This window comes from Mastigoproctus giganteus, chromosome 9 (assembly GCF_048544385.1).
Source record: "Mastigoproctus giganteus isolate SK-2022 chromosome 9, ASM4854438v1, whole genome shotgun sequence".
NCBI classification, from domain to species: domain Eukaryota; kingdom Metazoa; phylum Arthropoda; class Arachnida; order Uropygi; family Thelyphonidae; genus Mastigoproctus; species Mastigoproctus giganteus.
Window position 1 is genome coordinate 161,130,905 of NC_143583.1, and position 26,100 is coordinate 161,157,004.

Here is a 26,100-nt window from a genome sequence, read left to right on the forward strand (position 1 = left end):
TGGAAAAAATTGATTCCGAATCAATTGAAGTGGAAACATTTCTCAATTGTGGACTGTATCAGAATCATAGCTTTATTGCTCAAAGAAGTGAAACAGTCAACATTAAATGCATGTTGGAAAAATGTATGGCCGGAGTCAGTTCATTCAGGAAATATGGTTGAACCGGCAGAAAACGGAATCGGTGCGACAATAGGAACTTACTAAGTTGGTAGGAGGGGAAGATTTTTATGATATGACTACTGAAGATGTTCAAGAATCACTAGTAGAAAAGAGGCTGACAAAGCAGATTTGGTGGAAATTGCATCGGAGGTAAACCAAATAAATTCAGAGGATGATAGCGCAGATAAAAATTCTGAAGTTCCAAATTTTACACTAAAAAGCATACGGGAAGGCATAAAGTTAGCTGAGCAATTAGAATCTTATTTTTTGAATGCAGATCCTTCGACTGAAAGAAGTTCAAAAGGGAGCTTCAAAAATGTTTAGCTCCATATCAAGATATTTACAAAGCTCTATCAAGCAAAAGCAAACAAACCCAGTTTAGTGATTTTTTAAAGAGAGCAGAAGGTACACAAAATATAGATGCTGCAGAAGAAAGTTCAGAAGGTGAAGATATTCTGTAACAGAAAATGTTCCCGTTTGATTGTGCTTAGCAGTGAGGAAGAAAATTAAATGAACATACATTATCTAACATATATGTATCACAGTTTGTAAGGCAAGACGCTTGTTCAGTTATTACTATTTAAGTTACTACTATTATAAAAATTAAGTTTCCAATAGTTATTAAAAAAAAATGGTATATTTTTGTTAGATTTTGGAACATACCCCCCCCCCCCCTTTTGTACTGGTTCTTAGTCCCGTATAACACGGTTTCGCTTTACTCGAGAATTTGTAAGAACCAAACTACCACGTTTTATGAGGGTTAACTGTAGTAGGGAAAATCATGGAGGCAATGATGAAGAGTAGAATTCAGGATCATTCAAGGTTAAGCCTTTTACAGGCTTAACCTTGCAACTTGCTTGCAGCCTGTCCATGCCAAGAAAACCAGTTTCTCTTTCATATTACTTGGCTGAACTCTGTGTCGAGGACTAACAGGCAAGAATTATAAAGGGTCACTGCTGATTTGGTGACACTGTCTGCCATATCATTTCCCACGATGCTGGAAATGTGGCTGGGGATCCAGCGGAAATGAATACCAAATTGGGATCAAAAAGAAAGCGTAGCCTCCATTGTATCCAGGACAGGGCTGGATGAGGATTAAACCCCATTGATAACAAGGCCTTCAATGAACTGCGAGAACCAGTATATATAATACATTTTTAGTGGTGGGTTTGTATATGATCCAAAGCTAGCTCAGCAGTGAATATATTACATTCGAGGAGGAGGGAGAGGGATCTGCTCAGATCTCGCAGCTGAAAATTCCATGGACGCTTCTAACTTCAAACCATCTGTGTAGAATAGCAAGAAGTCAAAATGTTCAGCTCGGTGTGCTGAACAAAATGTTCAGCACACCGAGCTGAACTCAGTGTCCTGAGTAGAGTTGCAGGTAGGTTGAGTTCACCAAGCTTGATGGCAGATGAGATCCAGCCATCAGAGTATGCTGATCCAGCAGATATGTATACCTAGGACTCCTAATCTAATTTAGATCATATAAGTGCACGATACAAGCACAATGCAGTTCAATGGTCAGTATCGCAAAAATTAAACGAGACTGCATGTAGGATATTCAAGCCTCTCATACACTTCACACAAAGTTGATATATGTTTTAGAAAGGTCATTTTCTGTCAAATACAAAGTCCAAAAATCTTGTCTCAGCTTTTTTTTTTTTTTTTATGAAAACCCCAAACACGAGAGTTATTAGAACCTATAGTACTTAGTACCGTGCTTGGGTTGGAGGTTGAGAAGACAAGAGAAGTTATTTGTTGACATTAGACTTGAATTTCTGTAGACTGTAATTAGGCAAGACATATGAAGGAAGGTTGTTCCAGAAAACAGCAGTTGAATAAATAAATGACGAAGAAGAAACGTTGGTTCTGTGAGGTTGCAGTAGGACAGTAAAAGTATGTTGGCTGGTTGCATCACATGTTTGGACTGCTTTAAAAGATGGAGTGGGAATTATAGAAGCCACTTCAGAAGAACCATGCAAGTGAAAGTAGCCATAGATAGAAATGACATGCGGCAGAAACAGAACGTTGAGACAGAGAGTGGACTCTGTTAGAGATGAGCCATTAATTAACCTAACTGCCCTCTTCTCAATGGAATCTAGAAGTCTGAGAGAGATTTGGGGGCACCGTCCCAGATGTAGGAATAATATTCCATGGTAGGGCGGATTTTCAATTTGTACAGAGTGAACAGCTGTTTGGAAGAAAAGTAATGCCGAGTGTGAAAGAGAAAACCAAGTTTTTTAGATGCAGAGGAAGCAATATTTGTAATGTGCTTGTGCCAAGAGAAATTAGAAGACAGGGCAATCCCCAAAAGAGATATATCAACTTCCCTAGAAATCGGAGTATCACCAAAGATAAGCATAGGAGCAGAAGAATCCTTTTTGCTAGATATAAGACAAGACTGAGTTTTAGAAGGATTGAAATCAACTAAATTGTCTTTCCCCCACTGGAGAATTACCTGGAGATCAGCATTTAAGGAATTGGTAGTGGATATTCGAGGAGTTGAAGCTGATTGAGCAGGGCAAGGTTTCTCAAAGTGGAAAGTGGAATGCAATGTGCTATCATCGGCAAAAGTATGGATAGGATTTCCAGTCAATGGAAGAAGGTCATTAATATACAAAAGGAAAAGAGTGGGGGGAAAGAACTGACCTTGGAGGACACCAGCATTAGTGGAGAAGTTAGAAGACAGAGAGTCACCTACCATCACCCTCAGTGAGCGATCAGAGAGAAATCTGAATAACAATTACAAAAAAACAGTTGGCAAACCATAAGATGGAAGCTTGTTTAGAAGACCTTTATGCCAAACACTATTGAAAACTTTTGAGATATCAAGAGCAACTGCTTGTGTTTCACCGAACTTTTCCATTGAATTTGTCATAAATGAGTAGCATAAGGCAGAATATCACCAGTGGATCGACACTGACGGGATCCATACTGGTGATCGTTGATCCATTACTTTAAAAAGAGTAGAAATAATTGCAATGGGACAATAATTGGATGGGAGGAAATTGCCACCCTTTTTAGGAACTGGCTGGATATGAGCAAATTTCCAAGCAGAAGGAAAAACATCTTTGGAATAAGAAATTGAAAAAAAGGCGGCAAAGAACAGGAGCTCAGGTTTTGAGAACAAGTGGAGAAATACCATCAGGACCTGGAGCTTTCTTAGCATTAAGATTTCTCGAAATCCTTCTGACATCCACCTGAAATCCTTTTGTCGGGAGACCACAGGAGGCATTGAATGGGGCGTGTTGGGAATGGGTGGGAGGTGTTTTTCAAAGATCATTAATACATGAGTTGGAAGAAAAAATGGGATGCCAGCAGTCCTTGGCCGAAGTGACAACAGAACCATCTGGTTTTTGATAGAGGTGGGAGCAGAGATGGGCAAAAGTCGCCGCCGATAGCTTTGGCAAGAGACCAGAATGCTTGGCTACAATTAGGGCAAGAAGCAAGTTTTCTACTCTTAGCCTGTTCAAAATCTAGTTTGGACTGATTAAAAACTGCTTTACAATTGTTGCAAGCTTTGGTGTAGGCAGAAAATTAATCTGAAGAATTGGAAACAAGCCAATTACGATATGCAACATTCTTCTCCTCAACGGGCTTAGCACATTTATTGGAAAACCAAGGTTTAGATAAAAGACGAGATTTTAAAGTGGAGTGTGGTATAAAGGATTTTATTCCTACAAGAATAATTTCACTGACACAATCTGAGAAAACATTGACATTAGAAGTTTTGAAACAGTAGTCTGAACAAGAAAAAGAAGAAAAGAGATCTTGCAGGTCATCCCATTTTGTATTCTTGTAATGCCAAACACAAGGTTGGGAATAGCCATGAAATAAAGGCTCCATTGGAGAAGAAATAATCACCAAGTTGTGATCTGAGGTGCCTAAAGGACCACTCATTTCAACCATGTACTTAAAAGGGTTGTTTGTGAGAAAAAGATCAAGCATGTTGGCTGTATGGTGAGGAAGGATTGTCTGGTATCTTTAACAGAGAAGAAAAATGCATGGGATGCATATAAATTTTCAAGCGGCTCAGAAGCCTATGGCAGATATAAGCTAGTCTGTAATCAGGTCACAAAGGAGGTTAGGCAGGCGAAGGCAGATTAAGAAATCCTTGGCAAAAGATGCTAAGAAAAACAGCAAGGATTTCTTTACTTATACAAAAATAAACTCTAAAAGGAAGGGGATGAATCTGATTGGTCCACTTGACATCGATGGTTCGAGTGTTGATGATCCTGCTCAGATAGCAAACAAACTGAATGAGTATTTTGCATCTACATTCACACATGAGGAATTATTAAGGTTTGAAAATTGCAGAAGGTTATCTAATTGTAACATGATACTTAATGATTTTGTAATAACTGAAAGCAAAGTGGAGGGGAAATTGTTTAAACATAAGAAAAACACCTGGGGTGGATGGGATCTATCCAGTTATATTAAAGGAGGCAGCAAAGCAACTAAGCAAACCCTTAGCCATAATTATGAGAGCATCCTTGGACTCAGGGGAGGTTCCCATGGACTGGAGATGTGCAAATGTATCCCCAATTCACAAAGGGTGATCGAAGGGTGACACGAGTAATTACAGACCAGTTAGTTTAACTTCTGTTCCGGGTAAAATAATGGAGTCACTGGTTAAAGATGCATTGCATCTTTAACCAGTGACTAGACAAGACAATAATCTAGACAAGACAAGATGACTAATGACTAGACAAGACAATAATCTAGACAAGACAGCAGCAATAATTCAGACACAGCATGGGTTTGTTAAGGGAAAGTCTTGTCTGACAAATTTGATAGGATATTATGATGTGGTTACAAAGGAACTGGACACAAAAAATAATTTTGATATCATATATTTGGATTTTAGGAAAGCTTTTGACACTTGCGCATGGAAGACTATTGTACAAATTGGAGCAGAATGGTATCAAGGGTAAGTTGCTACAATGGATAAAAAAAAGGATGGTTAAGTGGGAGAAGACAGAGGGTGGTAATCAATGGGTGCTGCTCTTCGTGGACTAATGTTATTGGTGGAGTCCCACAGGGTTTAGTGTTAGGTCCACTGTTGTTTTGTATATTTATCAATAATATTGATGAAGGTATACAGGCTTAATGTCGAAGTTTGCAGATGATACAAAGGTTGGCAGGGTTGTTAATGACAGTAATGGCAGTGTGTTACTGCAACAGGATCTAGATAATTTGGGCAGATGGGCTAAGAATTGGCAACTGAAGTTTAATCTTGACAAATGCAAATTACTGCATATCGGTAGAAGTAACCCCAGAGAAACGTACCAACTGTGTGGTACTACGCTTAAGGTGGTAGAAAATGAAAAAAACCTGGGAGTAATTGTGCAGTCAGATATGAAGTTTTCTGAGCAATGCAGAGAGGCTGCCAGGGCAGGTCATGGGGTTTTGTCAATGATATATAGGAATTTTTCTAGCAGGGAGAAGGAGGTGATTGTCCCTCTTATAAGGCAATGGTCAGGCCATGCCTTGAGTACAGCGTACAGGTCTGGAGGCCTCATTTTAGGAAAAATGTAGATTTACTTGAGCGTGTACGGAGAAGGGCAACAAGATTGGTGAGGGGAATGAAGGGATCCTCTTACCAAGAGAGGCTTAAGTTCTGCAAATTGCAGTGGCTGGAGACTAGGCACCTGCGCGGTGATCTGATTGAGGTGTATAAGGCCTTGAATAGATTGAGCACGCTGAATTCTGATGGGATCCTCCCATTTGTTCAGATTACGAACCTAAGGGAGCATAAATTCAAATTAAGAAAAGACAGATGTAGAATAGATGTTCGGAAATTTGCCTTTAGGTTGAATAAATTTAAGGAGGAACTGGACAGGCATTTGGAGGGAATGGTATGATTTTTTTTTTTTTTTTAGCTGATGCTGCATAAGCTCATACACTTGCTTTCTTGCATCACATGCCACTACTACTACTACTACTATTCTTGTAAGTAAATGATCAATCTGTGCAAGGTCATTAATAATTGCAAAAGCCTCGGCATCTAGACCAGCTGGGTCGGTGTGACTAGAAAACGGAAGCCAGCTGGAGTTGTGAACATTAAAATTACCTCACTGTTAAGAAAGAAGGACTGGAGAAAGTCAAGTTGCAAAGAGAGGAAGTCGAAGAGTTCCAAGTGATTAGTGGAGTTGGGAGAACGGTAGAGACAACAGATGAATTTGACAGAATGAGGTAGAGAGAGATGTTAAGCCAGAGAAGATCAAAAGAGGAGATTCCAAATTACCAAGCCTCTGACAGGGAATATAGGAATGGGCATATGCACAAGTACCACCTTTGAGTCGAAAGGAATCATATGGCAAATAATTTGGGCATCTGAGATGATCAGTGGTAACAGTGTAATCAAGTGATAACTGATATTCTGTCAGAAAAAGTACATGGGGTTTTGCAGACTGAAGTTTAAATGGACATCACTGAGATTAAAATTGAGACCATGTATATTTGTGAAATGAACTAGGAAGTGTTTGGGAGGTTTAGATCTTTTTGCAGATAAGCTTATTCTATTAGTTTGACAATTCCTGCTGTATTCAATAGTAAGAAAAAGTGGGGCGGACATGCTGTATGAAGTAATGAAATTTTTGGACATGGTGTGCACATGGTAAGAATATACCCAGATCCTTGACATAACGTGACCTCGACAATACCCCCTGCATGCACACTACTCAGATCCCTCCAATCTCTATCTGGCAGAGTAGAGGTAGCAAGATTATATACTAGCGGATCTGGAAGCCTCCTAAAGAGTTACCAATAGGTTCGGTCTGGTGCACTAACTAGCGGCTGGCCTGCGAACACAGTTTTAGAGCTGTACCTCGAAATGTAAGGAAGATTAGATCTTGCCATGATGTCCATCATATCCTCAAAAGTCATCTGTCATAATGCATGATGGAAGAGATGGGGAAGGGTTGACATGAACACACTACTCGGACATGACCTTTACTTAATGAATTAAAATTAGCTCTGGAGACTAAACATGGGTTCCACCACTTCAAGCCTCTAATAAGCAAAGTGGTGGTATTGTACCGGTTGAAGAGAGTGATCTATTACTGGATTACTGGAATAGCATTTTATCCAAGTCTCATTTCAGGTTCAGTGTGAAGGTTATGCATGTGATAAAAAATGTATGCAAATGGTGTTTTGCAGTGAGAACCTGAAGCCATTATTCAGGTGATCAATGACATGCTGCAGTTGTATAAAATACAGTATTTTGTCACTTTATAATTAAAATTATATTTAAATTAAAAATATTGAATGTATAAAGTGAAAATATATAAATAATGTGAAGTATTTTGGAGTATTTTCCTGGGGTGGGGGAGAACTGTCAAAAATTTAAAAAAATTAAGTATGTCATTTTTGAACCATTGAACGTTTAGCAATAGAATGCTTGGGATATGGGATGGAAACAATATGGACAACCACAAAGTAGTGTTTATAGTTTTTTAAGTAACTGTTATTTAGTATAAAGTAATTAGTAATTTAATTATTATTAATTACTAATTTTATGTTTTTACTAAAGTACATCCAACGGCATATGAACAAACCTCTTAAGTAACCTGTTTTCTTTTTGAGATTATGATACATCTCATATAATCAAAATAAAACTAAAAGCATTTTAATTAAAGAATAATGAGAATAAAGAATACACACTGTTTGGGATGTTCTGTTTAAATGAATGACTGGCATTAAACAATGCTGGAAAAAACTGAACCTATTACTTTCCTACCACTGTTAACTTAATGAATTAAAATTAAAATAAAAGCATGATGGTTTATATAATGGAGCCATACATCAGTTCAAATGGTTATGTATACCTGAATGATCGCAATTTGAAAATTCAAATGAGGAAAACGAACACAGTTGAGACATCACCCCTTAGAAATTTCCAATGGAACATGAGAATTAAGTAACAGCAAGTTGCGAAACTGGAATGTACTGATGACCAATATAAGCTTCATAAGAGTCATAAGCTTCTAACTTACACTTTAAAGGAAGTCTGAATATGAGATGAACTTCATTTATGCAGGTGTGGTGAGAAACATTTTTTGTAATGTGCTGATGGACATGATCTGATGATAAACTGTTATAATGAAAATATGCTCTTTTCTTATTACTAATAAAACAGTTATAAGAAAAAATAAAGGGGATAAAAAAAGGTTGTTCTAAAAATTATGATTTCAGTTTCCGATGTGCACATTCTTTTGGCAAAATGTTTTTGTTTTATTTTGATCATGTCACTTTTTCATATATTTTTATAAATAATTTCATCAATACAGCATTAAAGGGAGAGTATTGTAATAAATGAGGTTATTCCATTCTTAACTAATTGTCTTAAGATTTAAATCAAAATTTTTTATGGTTTAAATTTTAACTAAAAATTTTTTAAAGTAAAACAATCACCTGATGGTTTTACTTAAAAATTGGGTGCTGAATCTGTAGTTATTAATTTTTGGATAAAAAACTAATAAATAAGTATTACCTCAATATTTCCTATGATTACTTTATAATTGTAACTATAATTCTTTATATCTCATAAAACAAATAAGCAAATTATGTGTATATTTATATATTATTATTATAAATAATTATAATATATGGTCATTGAAAGAGACATGGGTGTATATTTTGCCCAGTCAGCCTTTGAAAATTTTTCTATTTCACTGGATTTCCTGTTGGTAAGGAGTAAGATGTTTGAATTCTAAATATTATTGGGTAACAACTGCAATTGAGTGGATCATTAACAGTCGTTCAGTCTCTTTTGGCACTAATGATATTAAGAGTAGGAGACCGGCAGAATTACTTAACAAGTACAAGACAATGCTGAAAAAAAGCCGTGAGTTAGGGTTGAATTTGAAAGTGAATGCAATTCTGCCCAGACACGATAGGAGGGAGTATATGATGAGAGCCTTGTCAACCAATTCGGCCCTGGAGAGATTGCGCAAGGCCCAAGGGGTAGAATTTTTCTCAGCCTGGTCTGTGCTTGTTAACAGGAGAGGCTGCTTCTACAGGGATGGGATACACTTAAATAGAAAGGGTGCAAGAATATTTGCTGATGCTATCGAGGCCGAGTTAGGTGGGTCAGAAACTGTTAGCTTGTGGGGGATATACAGACTAATAGATTAACAGTAGCTGCTGGCAGAGGTAAAAGTGATTCTTGCACTACTTCTATTGAAATGCAATTGAGCAGAAGCCTGGAAAGCAAAGCAATGGGAATTTCCAGGGCAGCTGGGAGTCATAGTGGAAAAAGTAAATACATGGGCTGTGTTAGGGTGTACATGCATGTATACTTGCATGCTAGGAATATAGTAAATTCGATGAGCTTGAAGTGCTAGTCAAGACATCAAAGGCAGATATTGCTGGGATATCAGAGACATGGTGTCACACAGACATAAGCAGTGCAAAAATGGAATTTGGTGAGTACAACGTGTAGAGAAAGGATAGACAGGACAGGAAGGATTATGCTGTTAGTTAAGAAACACATAAAATCTAAGGAAGTGCATCCAATTAATGTGGGTGGACAATGGAATGCTGGAGTCTGTTTGGTGTGACACTGGGAAGGGAAAAATGACGATATGTGTAATAGGCCTAATGAATCTGATGAGTATAATGAGCGATTGTGCAGAGAAATAGAGTGGACCAGTAAATTAGTGTCTTATAATGGGGGATTTTAAATGGAATTTGTAGATTGGTCACTCACACACTAGTAAGGCTTTTGTGGATTTATTGGATGATTGTTTTCTATAGAAGCATGTTCGGGAGGCAACTAGAGGGAGTAATACTCTTGATGTGATTATCAGTAGTGATTCTTCATGCATCAAGAATCTGCAGATGAATGAACCACCAGGTGGTAGTGATCACAATGTGCTGAAGTAGGATTTACTCAAAGAGGTAACTACCATCAAGTATTTAAATTCTATATGGTGGAACCAACTGATGATGTTACCAATAGCAAATTCAAAATGGGAAGCATTCAAAGAATTAATCTTGGAAGCTACTAGGCTTTTCACACCAACAAAGAAATATCGTTTAAGATTTAGGCCTAAATGGATGTCAGATGAACTAATTAGACACGTGACAGAGAAGAAAAATGCATGGGATACATATAAATTAACACATGACACAAAAGCCTATGAGAGATATAAGCTGGTCTGTAACTAAGTTACAAAGGAGGTTAGACAGGCGAAGGCAGATTACGAGAAATCTTTGGCAAAGGATACAAAGAAAAACAGCAAAGAGTTCTTTACTTATGTAAACTCTAGAAGGATGGGGATGAATTAGATTGGTCCACTTGATATTGATGGTTCAACTGTTGATGATCCTGCTCAGGAAGCTACCAAACTAAATGATTATTTTTCATCAACATTCATACATGACGAGTTATTCAGGGAGGGGAATGCCAGAGGTGTATTCAACTCTGGCAGCAGGCTAGATAATCTTGTAATAACTGAGAGTAAAGTGGAGGAGAAATTGTTGAAGATAAACACAAGAAAGGCACCCGGGGTGGATGGAATCTATCCAGTTATACTAAAGGAGGAGGCAGCAAAGGAAGTAAACAAATCCTTAGCCATAATTATGAGAGCTTCTTTGGACTCAGGGGAGGTACCCATGGACTGGAGATGTACAAATGTGACCCCAATCCACAAAGGAGGATCAAAGGGAGACACATGTAATTACAGTCCTGTTAGTTTAACTTGTGTTTCAGGGAGATTAATGGGCGCACTAGTTAAAGAAGCACTGCAGGATCATCTAGACAAGACTTCAATTATAGCTCGGACACAGCATGGGTTTGTTAAAGGGAAGTCTTGTCCGACTAATTTGATTGGATAGTATGACGTAGTCACAAAGCAACTGGATGCAAAGAATAACTTTGATATCATATACAGTCGAACTTCCCTATAATAAATTCGATAAATCCAGGGAAAAAATTTGTTATAGAGAAATTTCGTTATACAGAGAATATCTTTTTTATTAGAGATTGTTATTTAATTAGAAAATGAAAATGAATCTACATTTATTTTTAATGTATTTTATTTCAAAAACACTTATTTAAATTACGTTTTACTATTTGTGATACTTATTTAAGTATCACAAATTAAAAAAAAATCTAATTTTCGTTGGCACAGTATAGTTAAAAAATGTCTGATTCTCAAAGAAAACCTCACATTTGTTCAGAGCATTGAAAACATTATCAGGAACATTTTCACAAAACTGTAGACCCATATGAACTGTTTTAAAAGCGTTCATCATTTCTTTGTGAGTTGGCTTTTCTACGGGTTGTTCTGATGTGTCTTCAGCGTCATTGTTAATTTCTTTGTGATCACGGTCGTGTCTAACACTGTTCAGCAGTATTTCATCTTCATTTGGATGTTCTGTTGTAGTCAGATCTTGATCTACATAAACGTAACTATCCAGTGTTATTTCATTTTCGATGTTTCCGGACGATTCTAATAATGTCCAAAAATTTTTCAGTTGTGAAAGAGGCAGTTCATTTTGTTCTTCCATTTGATGTTTGACTTCTGTATTCAATGCAAATCCCGGTTTCTAAAAACAATTTTGAATAGTGTATTCAGTAACATCGTTTGTCCAAACTTTTGCCAGTTCAGAGATGCAATCTATAAGGTTAAGTAACTTCCAAGTTTCTATTTTCTGATAACACATTGACAATCTTCATTATTATTCTCTTTCGATAATGAAATTTAAAATTTTTAATAATGCCTTGGTCCATTGGCTGCAGATTTGATATTACGTTTTTTGGTAGAAACAATAACTTTGCACTTTTAAGTTTGGCAGAAATACTGGCAGGATGTGCCAGACAGTTTTCAGTCACCAACACGATTTTCTTTTTTTCTTTTGTTATATGCTTGTCTAGTTTTAATATCCAGTCTTCAAAGATATCACTTGTCATCCATGCTTTTTTATTAAAGGTGTAGTCAACTTCCAAAGATTTTGTGCCTCTAAAACATCTTGGGTTTTTTGATTTTCCAATGACTAAAAGTCTTAATTTCACTTCCTGTCATATTTGCTCCAACTAGCACAGTGATTCTTTCTTTGCTTTGTTTTCCGCCAAAACATTTATCAACCTTAAAAGCAAGTGTTCTATTTGGTAAACATTTAAAGAATAAACCCATTTCGTCAGCATTAAAAACATCCTTAGGTTCATATTCTTCCAAAATCTTTTTAAGGTATTGTTCCTCCAAATGTTGCAATCTTCTTTGCTTACATCAACACTTTTACTTTCTCCACAAATAACTTTTTCTACAATTCTGTGGCGTTTCGTAAATTTATCTAGTCACCCAGTTTCTCATTAAATTCTGTATGTCCCAGGGTCTGTGCAAATTTCAGAGCTTGTTGCTTAATTATTGGACCTGATATTGGTATATTCTTTTCACGTATCATTTGCACCCATTTTAGTACAGTTTATCAACATCTTCGTATATACACAACTTAATTCGCTCCTTGACTGCTCCTCCTTTAATTGCATTTAAAATTGATTCTCGATTTTTTAAAATCGTAGATAAGTTGCTTACAGGTATGCCATATTTCTCCGCAATATCTTTTTTCTTAAAACCCTGGTCAATATCATGAAGAATCTTTACTTTATCATTAATACTTAAACACTTTCTCTACGGCATTGTTTCTGCATATGTAAAAATTACCGGACTGCAGCTCTTGCTGATATACACACCACAAACTTCGCTGCGCTGGCCATACAGTGAATTGTTAGTACCGCCTACTCAATGACGTTCACTTGCAAATTCAACAGTATCATGTGACTTTTCCCATCAATCACTTTGAAGAAATATATGACTTTCATTCATATATAGATGAAAGAAAATTTACGGTTAATGTAAGCTGTATGTTACTTTTCAGAAAAAAATAATAATAAAAATACAAGAGCATATAGCCTAAGTGATTGATGACAAATTGTTCTAAAAGAACGAAATAAAAAAATAAAAAAATTCATGAAAACCATCTCCTGGGAGTCCAATTAGATGAGAACAGACATATCATATAATGATTGACAGGAAGGTCACATGGTACAGTTGAGGTGAGAAGCGAATGTCACTCAGTAGGTGTTACTAAAAGCTGACTATGGTAGCATTCTATGTATTGCCGCCGCAGCACGCTAAAGGCTTACCGCAGTGAATTTCATTTTCCCCTGAGCCAAATCAATTTACAAATCTATCCTATTTATTGTAAAGTTTGATCATTTTTAAGAAAACCCATTTGGTTTTATAACTGTAACAAAAATGAAACAAAGACCCTCCCTTATGGGCTTCAATGGCCATAAGTATTCACTAAAAGAACGATCAAATCCAGATGCTAATGCGCAATTTTGGAGGGAAGGAGGCCATATATTTGAGTAGCTGTTTAGCAGTAAAGGCTTGAACATCTTCAAAAATACTTTTACTAATTTTTTTAAAATTCGTTATAGAGATACTAACACTTTGCTATATGGGGTTAATTTTACATGTAATTTCGTTTCAAGGTGCAATGTTTTTTCGAAAAAATTCATAATATAGAGAAATTCGTTAAATAGAAGTTCGTAATAGAGAAGTTCCACTGCATTTCGATCTTAGAAAAGCCTTTGATACTGTTGCACATGGAGGACTGCTGCACAAATTGGAGCAGTGTGGCACTGGAGGCAAATTGCTGCTATGGATAAAGGGATGGTTGAGTGGAAAAAGACAGAGAGTGGTAATCAATGGAAATTGCTCTTCGTGGACTAATGTTATTAGTGGAGTCCCTCAGGGTTCAGTGTTGGGTCCATTGTTGTTTTCTGTATTTATAAATGATATTGATGATGATATATCAGGCTTAATGTCCAAGTTTGCAGACGATACGAAGGTTGGCAGGGTTGTTAATGACACTAATGACAGTACACTGCTGGATCTAGAAAAGTTGAGCAGATGGGCTGAGAGGTGGCAAATGAAGTTTAACATTGACAAATGTAAAGTACTACATATGGGAAGCAGTAATCCCAGAGTAACGTTTCAACTCTGCAGTACCACACTGACAGTGGTAGAGAATGAAAAGGGCCTGGGGGTAATTGTGCAAGCAGTGCAGATGGTCTGCAAGAGTAGCTCACGGTGTCTTGTCAATGATATATAGGAATTTTTCTAGCAGGGATAAGGAGGTGATTATCCCTTTGTATAAGGCAATGGTCAGGCCACATCTTGAGTACTGTATACAGGTCTGGAGGCCTCATTTTAAGAAGGATGTACAGCTGTTGGAACGAGTACAGAGAAGGGCAACAAGATTAGTGAATGGAACAAAGGGTTGCTCTTAAGAAGAAAGGCTTAAGTTTTGCAAATTACAGTGTCTGGAGACTAGGAACCTGTGAGGTGATCTGATTCAGGTATATAAAGCCTTGAATAGTTTGAGCATGCTCAATGCGGATGGGATTCTTCCTCTTGCACAGAATAATCGCCTGAGAGGGCATAAATTCAAATTGAGGAAAGATGGTTGTAGGATAGCTGTACGGAAGTTTGCCTTTAGCCAGCGGGTGGTTGATTGCTGAAATAAACTTCCATCTGTCGTTGTAGAAGTTGATAGCTTAAATAGATTCAAGGCAGAACTTGACAAACATTTGGAGCGAGTGGATGGGTGAAATAAGGTTTTTTTTTTTTTTTTTTTTTTTTGGCTGATGCTATATAAGCTTGCTTTCTTGGATCATGTGCCTTTGCTAATGCTAATTGCTATCTGGAAGAAGAATGGAGAGCAAAGGTCTATTGCATAGACTAATCCTGGAGAGAGAGAGAGAGAGAGATGGATGGATGGATGGATGGATGGATGGATGGATGGATGGATGGATGGATACAAGTTGGTCAATATTCAATAACATTAGATTCTGTCTGTCAATCAGCATTTCTATGAGCACTATCCTCATCTGTCTGCAATGGAAGAATCCCTATAATGAATGTGCATTAGTCAAATAAAAAAAAGGAAGGAAATTAATTGAAAAACATGACTTTTTGACTTCCTGACCATTACAAAGACAAATCAAGACAAGCGTCAGAATAATAATAAAGTACATTACTATAAATATCGCAATGGTTTGCAAAGGAATACATTTGGAAGATTCTTGAATCATCCAAGAGTATGGCTGTTCCTCCATAAGCACTATTATATACCAGATCTACATTGCCTAAAGTGTTTAACTGATGTACAATATTTAACTGATGCAGTAAGTAAAGGTTTTAAATTTTGTTTCTTAAAATGCAACAGGATTATAACAGTGAATTAACTTAGATATCAGTATTTTTGTGAAAGGTTCTCAATTTTCCACTGAATAATGCTGTTCATATTTTGGGTTTAATATAGATGCCGAATTCTTCTTCTTTTTAGATGTAGCTCATGGTGTCTTGTCAATGATATACAGGAATTTTTCTAGCAGGGAAAAGGAGGTTATTATCCCCTTGTATAAGGCAATGGTCAGGCCACTTTGAATACTGTATACAGATCTGGAGGCCTCATTTTAAGAAGGATGTAGAGCTGCTGGAATAAGTACAGAGAAGAACAAGATTAGTGAATGGAACAAAGGGTTGCTCTTACAAAGAAAGGCACCTGCGAGGTGATCTGATTGAGGTATATAAAGCCTTGAATGGCTTGAGCATGCTCTATGCTGATGAGATCATAGAGCATGCTCAAGAATAATTGCCTCAGAGGGCATAAATTCAAATCGCGGAAAGACGGTTGTACGTAAGATGTGCAGAAGTTTGCCTTTAGCCAGAGGGTGGTTGATTGCTGGAACAAACTTCCATCTGCTGTTGTAGAAGTTGATAGCTTAAACAGATTCAATCAAGGCAGAACTAGACAAACTATTAGAGCAAGTGGATTGGTGAAATGTGTTTTTTTTTTTTTTTTTTTTTTTTTTTGGCTGATGCTATATAAGCCTGCTTTCTTGCATCATGTGCCTTGGCTAATGTATTTCACTTATGGTTTTCAGTTTTGAGCAGATGGGATATATTTGTACCATTTTCTGCACAGGTCTCCAAAATAGTTTCATAGAATTGTTCAAACAGAATTGTCAGTGGTATCCATAATGAAGGATTCTTTCAAAAAAATCTGTGCTTTCCATTTTGGGCTGATTTCACTGAGGGTGAAGAAAGTGATACTGAGTGAAATCGTTCACTCAGTGAAGGCTTCAGTGTATGTACATTTTTGGCAGTATTTTGTACTAACTGTTTTTCTTGGTATTGGGTAAGAAATCTTCTTTTAAATCTTGTGCTTCTGAACGTTTTTCTCCAATTTCTACTTCTCAGAAACTTTAGAGGAGGCTGGATGGCTGTACAGTTGGTTTTGGAGTTCAGACAATATGAAAACTGGCCTGCCTTCTTGGATCTGCAGTTTGGGCATATTAAGTCTCCTCACCAGATTATTTAGGAGCACCTATATTTTTGGCACTCATCACTTGGGAACATCTACATTTTTTGGCACTTGTAACGTCTTTTGTGGGGTTTAATATGAATGGAATGGTGCAACAGTTTAAATATCCTGTGTTTTTTTTTAAACCATATTTTATCAGGTTTGTTTATTGAAGTTGAGTATGATGTTGCAAATGGCAATGAAAAAGCTTGAGCTTACTCTCTTTAGAAACAACTATATTTATTCATGAGTTGAGCCAAAGATAGTAATATAATTTTTTAATCAAATAACATCACCAAGGAAGTGAATCCATTATTCATTTAAAACTCAAGTACACTGATATGACCAGTTTCAGAACTATTCAGCTCCATCATCAGTCAACATATAGGCCTCAGTTAGCATGGAAGAGAGGCCAACTGTGTGGGTGTAGAAGAAACTTACAGTTGAAAAATATAACTTTCATTACACATACATATTACTAGGCTACTGGCCTAATGCAGCAATATACTAAAAAATCTGGCTATTTCAACACAGGTACTGAAGTAGAAAATAAAGCTTTATATACTTAGTTGTTTCTAAGGTGTGTGTGTCCAAGCTTTGTCATTGGAGGGGCAACGACAAAGCTGGACACATATCTTAGATGTAGCTCATGGTTGATTGATTTTTTTTTTGATTTGGTAATTGTTGGCGCATCGGCTTCTGTGGCCATATTGCACCTCCCAAGGTTTTTGCAGTACTTTGATCCAAGCCCGAGGCGGGAATCGAACCCGCGACCTTTGGGTTGCCGGGCAGGTACTTTATCCACTCGGCTAGCCCGGTCGGCTTGTAGCTCATGGTGTCTTGTAAAGATGGACAAACATAACATCATTTTCTGAAACTATTTCAATACTTGCATCGAAGCAGTTACCCTGCTTCTTTATTAACTAACTTGAGCTTGCCATCTGTTTTCAACAAATTCTTTTTGCCTCTGTCACTTTCCGCTCATGTAGTTCTTGAATAATTTCCTCCTCCTCCAAAACAATCATTAGGTTCCACTCTTAAATGACACTTCTGGAGATACTCTGAGTAGCAAAAAGGAAAAAAAACTTTGACAGAATTCCACCAAATGAGAATTTCAGAAGAGATTCAAGAGTGTTTTTGACTGTCAGATTGGAACATTTAAATATTTGCACAATTTCTGAAAAAACAGCTACATTTTCTAGATGTATCTGGTGTGAAATGGCAAACTGCTTAGGCTAGCTTGATAATGAATGAAAAATAAGGAAAGATTGAAGCTTCATTCAGGGGCATCTGCCTTCAGTCTCTGCTTCTGAACGGTCCCTAACAGGTTGATGCAAATGCAGAAAGCAGACTAAACTGGTGGAAAGTTGTCACAATCCATGATTTGCTACTTTTAATTCTGGCAATTCACCTAATTAAGTTCAAGCCTGTGTAGGCCGCTGAAATCTGAGCACTACTGACCAAGCTCTGTAATAAAGCTAACTGGTAATCTTGTTTTCAATGTAAACCAATAGTCACACAACAAAGAATACAGATAGATTCATTTAAGAAAAAAAGGTGTCCATATCAAATTATGCTTTCTGTAAACTTAATAATTAATCATTGGAACTATTAATTTCAACTTGGTTATCTTTTCCTTATATGTAAAGATTCTGTCCCTGTTATATGGTCTTCCAATTAACATAGCAACTTGAGTAAAATGGAGTGTGAAAGATTTCATATAATGTGGTAAATAGCCATTATGATAGAAGGTGGTCAACTAAGGAGCCGTTCTCTCCAGTACGATATTTTCAGCCTCTCTTCAACCACTTCTACAAGAAAATCCAAATCTACTGGCATATGCTGATGATTTAAAGTTATTTATAACCTCCAAAGCCAGTGATGATATTCGCAAAGTTATCAATGATGCGAACTCACAGATTTGTGAAATCATCAAGTACCTGAAAGATCTCAATCTGAATATAAATGCAAGCAAATCTGCTCAAATTACTTATTCCCTTCAGAAACAACCCAACCACATAGAAATCAAAATTGCAGATGTCCCAATCCCAAATGTTTACGCTCACAAAGACCTTGGAGTTGTTTTTGATAAAAATCTCTCCTTTAATGCCCACTATTTATATGTTGCTCAAAAAATTCAAAAAGCAAAATGGTTAATGAAACAAGAAACAGCAGCGATTCAAGACAGAAAAACAGTCATTAAGCATGTTCAAAGATGCATCTTTCCCATTCTGTCCTATGCTTCCGAAATCTGGTCTGGTGCTCCTCAAGTAACCGTCAAGAAATTCCTTGCCCTAGAATATTGGGTTCTTAGATGGCTCAATAGGAAGCTTCGCTTTCCACATACAATATCCAGGCAACAGCTTTATAAAAACCTAAAAACAAAGCCTCTGCAACAGATGATCAACGAGTCTGGAGTCATGCTTCTTGCAAAGATAATCACCTCTGCATGCGATTCACCAAATTTAGGCAATATAATAGCTGCCCCCAACAGGGAAAATACAAGAAACCAGCGATTCAAATCCAACCTCTCCAGGCTCAAACAAATGGACAGAATGTTCCCCAATGCATCTCTTCACTTCATAAATCATCACAACATTGATTGCAACAGGTTAATCAACTCTGAAGCCTACAGGAGTCAGATCTCCGATGAAATGAAGAAAAATAATCCAACCCAGTAATGGCAGCTGAAAACTAAATGCCCTGTTCTACAATTTTTTAAATTTCATAACTAAAATTCCTAGCCATTGTTAATATCTATATAAAATTTGCTATGTACATATACTTTATATCATTTCCTCTGTATTCTTATCTGCCCCTAGCCATGTGCTGTGATGGGCTTGCTGTATTTGCAATAAATGAATATTTATTTATTTATTTATTAAATTATAAAAAACATTATTATTTACCTTTAGGACCTCTGATGCGAACAGTCAATTGACCAGCTCCTGCTCCTCTTGTGTCACAAATGAATCGACTCTGATAGGTAGCCAAAACTCCTGGTTCAATACCTGGGCCATATACTCGCACCTTTGATGCATCAGGTGCTCCAGCAATACGAAGTGTAAAGGGACTTCCTATATGGAAGGAATTTCCTTTTCATTTCTTTGTATAACAGTGGAACAAATTAAATATCACAATACTTCAAAAGTGAATGGTTGGTTTACTAATTTTTTGTGGTGAACTGGTACTTCAGGTCATAAAGTGCCAAGTAAAGAAAGGACAGATACAAAGTTTAAAAGTAAATGGAGAGAAGAATTTAAATATGTTTTAAACTTTAATAGCTAGACACTTATTAGCTAAATATATCTGCTAATTAATCTTATTAATCTTATTTTTATGACTTTTCAATATATCAGAGATGACTTGCTACAGAAAACACTAGTGCAGTGGTTTTCAACCAGGGTGCCACAACATTCCAGGATTGCCACGTAATTTGGTTTTAAGTTACTTAAATTTATTTATTTTTTAAACATTTATATATTTATTTCATTATAAAAAGGTGTACACTATCTTTTTAATTTTGTGGTGATCTATAATTGATGTTTATTTAGTAGAACAAAATTATTATATATAATTTGTATTATGAATTGTAATTTTGTTTATAGTTATATTATTGTAATAATATAACTATAAACAAAACACACACACATATATATATATATATATATATATATATATATATATATATATATATATATATATATATATATATATGGCACCTCTGTAGCCAGGTGGGCAGGAGCAGCAGAGAGCGTAGTACACGCTTCTTGATTAGACCAGGGTTTGAGCCCATGACCACCAAATCCGGAGGATGTGGAAAGGTCAGAGAATGACCACTGCATATCCCCGGAGCAATATGGCCTTAGTTGCTAATGCTCCTAAAAACCAAATAACAACAACAAACACATATATAAATATATACACTGAGTAATCACTGAATTATGACCACCTACCTAATACTTCGTAGGTGCTTCTTTTCCCCTCAGTACAGCAGCTATTCGACATGGCATTGATTCAACAAGACGTCAGACGCGTTCGTGAGGTATGGCCAACCAAGCTGTGTGTGTAATGAAGCTAGCAATGCAGGTATGGAGGTGATTGGTGTATCCAGGTGCCTGATATGCCTTTCCATAGTGTCCCACAAGTGCTCTATGGGATTGATATCGGTGCAGTTCGGAGGCCAATCGATATGTTCGAAGTCAGAACTGTGTTCCTCAAACCATTCCTGCAAGTCAAGTGCCTGATGGTTCGGCACATTGTCATCTTGGAAGACACGATCGTCATTCAGGAAAAAGTGTAACATAGCAGGGTGTACACAGTTAGCAAGCAGTTTATGATAGCGGAGACCAGTGATACATTGTTCCACATGCAACAGAGGGCCAAGTTCCTGCTAGTGAAACATGCCCCACACCATACAACTCCTCCACCGGCCCACACTTTTGATACTATGCATGATGAAGAGCCTCATGTTGTTAATGCCAAATCCGTACATGACCATCCATGGAGTAAATAACGTGACTCATCCAACCAGCACATCTTTTTCCAGTCTTCTAATATTCAACTTGCATGTTCTTTGCACCAGGCGAGTCTTTTATGCCGATGAACCTTGGCTAGGAGAGGATGCTGTAGGGGGTCGTCTGCTGGTATAGCCTATATGTGCGAGTGTGCGACGCATGGTCATGCCAGATATTGTTCCTGGTTGGCCCATGTTGTATTGGGTAGTCAACTCTTCAACAGTGCTGCACCTGTTCGCCTGTACGAGTCGTCGGACCCGGCGCACACCTCTAACGTCAACCTTCCACTGACCTTTGCAGTTTTGCCGTCGGGTCGTTGTTTGACCATTTTGATGCCAGTCCTGGTCCATGTTAACAATGCCGGCTCTCGAACACCCCACCAGTTCAGCCGTTTGGGAAATCGAGGCACCAGCTTGTCGAGCTCCCACAATCTCCGCTTTATCAAAGTCCGATAAATCCCTCCTTTTGCCCATCATGCTCGGAATTTTACTACCTACTGAACCACTGACACCTTATCTATGCTACGTAGGTTGACTAATTGCGCACTCTCGTACCTCACGTGGTTAACAGGTCGCATTCGGTTTTCATAAGGTGGTCATAATTCAGTGATCACTCGGTGTGTGTATATATATATATTTATACAGAACACACACACACACAGAGAGAGAGAGAGAGAGAGAGAGAGAGAATCAGATCTAGCAGGCAAAAAATTGAGTATGGGTGCCACAAAATAAAATAAATAAAATAACATTAAAAAAAGGTCGAAAACCACTGCACTAGTGTGTGAATATTAAGCAGCAAATCAAAGTTCATTAATAATTATATAAGTTAAATAAACAAACAAAACCTGTGGTGCATACAGAAAAAACATGCTCAATAAAATGGACTGAACCCATTCACATAAAAGCTCTCTTAAACATGCAAAACAGGTGAACACATAAAAATGCCCTAAATTTTCATTGATCACACATTGAATTAAAAGTACCTACACTGTTTTGAAGAAGTGTCATGCTGAGAAGATAACTTATTACAGATATATCTATTTTGTAGCTGCCAATGTTTGACTCAAAAAGCTGGTGTTCAGACATTCATAAGCAGGAGTGAAAACAGGAAGTTGAGGCCAAACCGGGTAAAAAATAAGCTTTTTGAAAAAAATCAGGAGTACTACACCAAAAACAGGAGGAAACATGTTTTGGAAAAGGAGGGTTTTTTAAATTCACATTACACTTGAAATTAAATTTCACTGGTAAAATACACACAGGGTTGTTTATCAAGTACAGTATGCTTTCAAATATTAGCTTACCTAACATTTATCTTGCAGATTTCTTTTGATTTTTTTTTAGACAACTGATTTTGACTGCTTCAAGAAATGTACTGTTGTAAACTTCACCCTCTTCAAAAATGTTGAGTCAAAGTTTTGTATTGTAACAATGGCTTTACTGTCTAAACTTTGATATCAGATGCATTTCTAAATATTCACCAGAAACTGGCTGAGTATTCTCTCACACTCAGCACTGCTGTAAGAAAAATGATAAAATGTCAAATACGACTTTGTACAATTTGCTATATTTCCAGTTTCCTTGTGCATTGTCAGTTGCCCAGTCCAAAGATCACTGTACATCAATTCTTTCTTCTTTCCTAATAGTAATTAAAATTAAAAGAACTGATACTGAAAAACACCTACTGCTTCATTTATTTCTTTATCTTTAACACCAAGGAAAAACTGAAAAACTGTCCATAAAAAATTTTAAATTTGAAAATGATCTGCCATTGATGAAATTTGTGCTACTTCAGCATTTATAAGAACAATTTTCAATTAGGAACTTTTGCATCATGTAGACACATGCATCCATCAAATACTCCCTCACTGAGAAAAAGAACAGAATCTTCTCCTCTTGTGTTAGACTCCACAACCTTGGGTAGAAATGCCTATGACAAAGTTTGGAACCATCATCCTAGTTTAGTCTGCTATGGTTGCTTGTTTGTTATTTGGTTTTTAGGAGCACTAGCAACTAAGGCCATATTGCTCCGGGGGATATGCAGTGGTCATTCCCTGACCTCTCTGCATCCTCCGTATTTGGTGGTCACGGGCTTGAACCCCAGTCTAATCAAGAAGCATGCGCTACGCACTGCTGCTCCTGCCCAACTGGCTACGGAGGCACCATCTGCTATGGTAATCAATTTCCAAATTGGAAGCAGAAGATTTGAACACTGATGGTAAAATAAATTTGCACTTAACATTCTTCAACATAACTAGAAAAAATAACTTCAGTAAATGGATTTGAGATATGTTGGATTGAAGAACCATGTACAGATTTTCAATCACTAACATATTTAAAAGAAACAAGCCAATTGAGTTTAAAACAGGAGGAGGATATTCTGTTCTTTTTCTCACTGAGGAAATATTTGATGGATGCATGTGTCTACATGGTGAACAAGTTGCCCATTGAAAAATGTTCTTATAAATACTTAGATAGCACAAATTTCATCAATGCAGATCATTTTCAAATTTAAAAGTTTTTATGGACAATTTTTCATCTACACAAGACTGCAGTTATAGTTCAGATTAGATTAGATTAGATTAGATTATGATTTTATTGGTGCATTAGCATCTAAGGCTATTATGCGCCAGGAGATAATTATATCAGTTTAAAAATAGATAGATAAATAAATTCTGGTAACTTTTGAAAAAAGGTTACCGCATCCCAAATCATATAATGGTATATGCAGTATATGCATTAAAAAATATATATATTTCAGGATTTTATATACGTTTATAGAAATTAATATGGTTTAAAAATTTAAAAACAGCAGACACATTGACATTGTCAGATAAAATTTGACTGAGTGTGTATGGCTCAGTCAGATGGTTAAAAGCGGCAAAACGTATATTGCTAAAATCTGGACAGTCAAAAATGTGTCTAATTGATAAAATTGTGTCACAGGACTCACACACAGGAGGAACATCATCCATCAGCAAATACAAATGTGTGAAATGACTATGTCCTATGCGGGTCCGGGCAAGAACAACTGTCTCCTTACGATTGCTGCGCAGACTAGAATGTCATGGTTCAATTACAGGCTTTATATGATATAATTTGTTCGAAGTCTGTCTAATCCATGAATCCTGCCATTGGGAGTATATCTTTTGGTGTATTATTTGCCTGTAGTTTTTATAGGGGACTGACATCCAGCGATTATTGAAAATTGCTGATTTGGCTGCAGTGTCAGCCAAATCATTTCCCCTAATCCCAATTTGGCTGGGAATCCAGCAGAAGCGGATATCATATTCACGTTCATGGAGAGAGTGAATCTTCTGCTGAATGCAAGACAGAACTGGACAAGGATTATATCTCACAGTTATTAAAGCCTGTAACATGCTGAGAGAGTCGAAATATAAAATGGACCATTGGTATTGGCATTTACTAATGTGATCCAAGGCTAACTCTATAGCGTGCAGCTCTGCAGTAAATATGCTGCATTCAGAGAGAATCTGCTCTGATGTAGTGTCTGTAAAGATAATGGCAGATCCTACATATGATTCCAACTTTGAGTCATCTGTGTAAACTGGCACGAAGTCAGAATGTTCAGCTCAGTGTGCTGAATAAAGCTGGATGCAGGTAGACAGATGATGGAGTGTCCGACTTGACCCAATTTTTAAGGAACAAGTCACATGCTGGAACATGAGCATGCCAGGGTGGAAGGGGTTGCTTTGGTGTTTGGGCAACCTTGTCTACCTTGAATTTATGGTCTTTGAGTAGCTCTTGGAGACTAATACCAAAAGGACGATTGGCAGTCTTACGGATGTTGTACAAATTTTTCCTTTGTGGCTCAAAAACTAATGGTCACGTAGGGTGATCTAGCAGGGATTTCAGTTTTAAAGCATACTTTAGAGACAACTGCTTACATCGAAGTGATAATGGTGGTTCATTTGCTTCGATGTATAAGCTCTGGACAGGAGATGTTTGATATGCTCCAATAACGATATGGAGAGCCTGATGATGATGGACAGGATCCAGCCATCAAAGTACACTGTCTCTGGCCGAATTATATACCAGGGACCCGTAATCTAGTCTGGATTGTACAAGTGCATGGTAAATGCGTAGTAGGGTGCATCGGTCTGCACCCCCAAGATGTAGAGGTGTAGAGAGAGAGAGAGAGAGAGAGAGAGAGAGAGAGAGAGAGAGAGAGAGAGAGAGAGTGCAGAATATTCAAGCCTCTTGTGCACTTTGTACAGAGTTGATGGATGTGATCCAGAAAGGTCAGCTTTTTATCAAATATGAGTCCCAAGAATTTTGTGTCTGCCACTACTGGAATAGCATTTTGTCCAAGCCTTAATTCAGGTTCAGGATGAAGATTACACTTAAGACAAAAGTGTATGCAAATAGTCTTCTGCGGCGAGAACCTGAATCCATTAGACAGTGCCCAGGAATTTAGGCGATCAATGGCTTTTTGCAGTTGTCATTCAATAACCCTCAAGTTGCATGACTGACAAAATACTAAAGTCATCAAAATAGAGGGCACTGTTTACAATTGGAGGAAGTTGTCCTGTGATGGAATTTACTTTGATGGCGAAAAGCGTGATACTTAATACTGATCCTTGTGGTACTCCCTCCTCTTGGCAGAAGGGATGAGAGAGTGAGGATCAGTATTAAGTGTCACGCTTTTCGTGATATGATGGAAAGATCGATTGGCTAAAAAGTTTTTAATATAAATGGGAGATGCCCTCTAAGACCAAGGCTATGCAAATCTTTTAAGATGCCAAATCTCCAAGTTGTGTCATACACTTTCTCCATATCAAAGAATACAGACACCAAAAGTTCACGTTTTAGTAAAGCATCCCAGATGGATGTTTCCAATCTAATAAGATGGTCCAGAATGGACCGGTTCCTTTGGAAGCCACACTGGATGTTGGAGAGAAGGTCATTTGATTCTAAATACCATATTAAATGAAAATTAACCATTCTCTCTAGGATTTTGCACAGACAGCTAGTCAGAGCAGTAGGACAATAATTAGTAGTGACTTTAGGATCCTTTC

At 37.2% G+C, this 26,100-nt stretch overlaps 1 protein-coding gene across 2 annotated transcripts in view; it reads right to left on the minus strand.

Annotated features, from left to right (window-relative positions):
• Positions 1-26,100, minus strand: part of jbug (filamin-type immunoglobulin domains fbug) — a 1,114,928-nt gene that overhangs the window by 6,876 nt on the left and 1,081,952 nt on the right. For both annotated transcript variants that reach the window (XM_090381438.1, XM_090381439.1), the window contains exon 50: positions 19,455-19,622. In XM_090381438.1, coding sequence (XP_090237564.1) covers positions 19,455-19,622 — 168 coding nt within the window. The remainder of the gene's footprint in view (positions 1-19,454; positions 19,623-26,100) is intronic.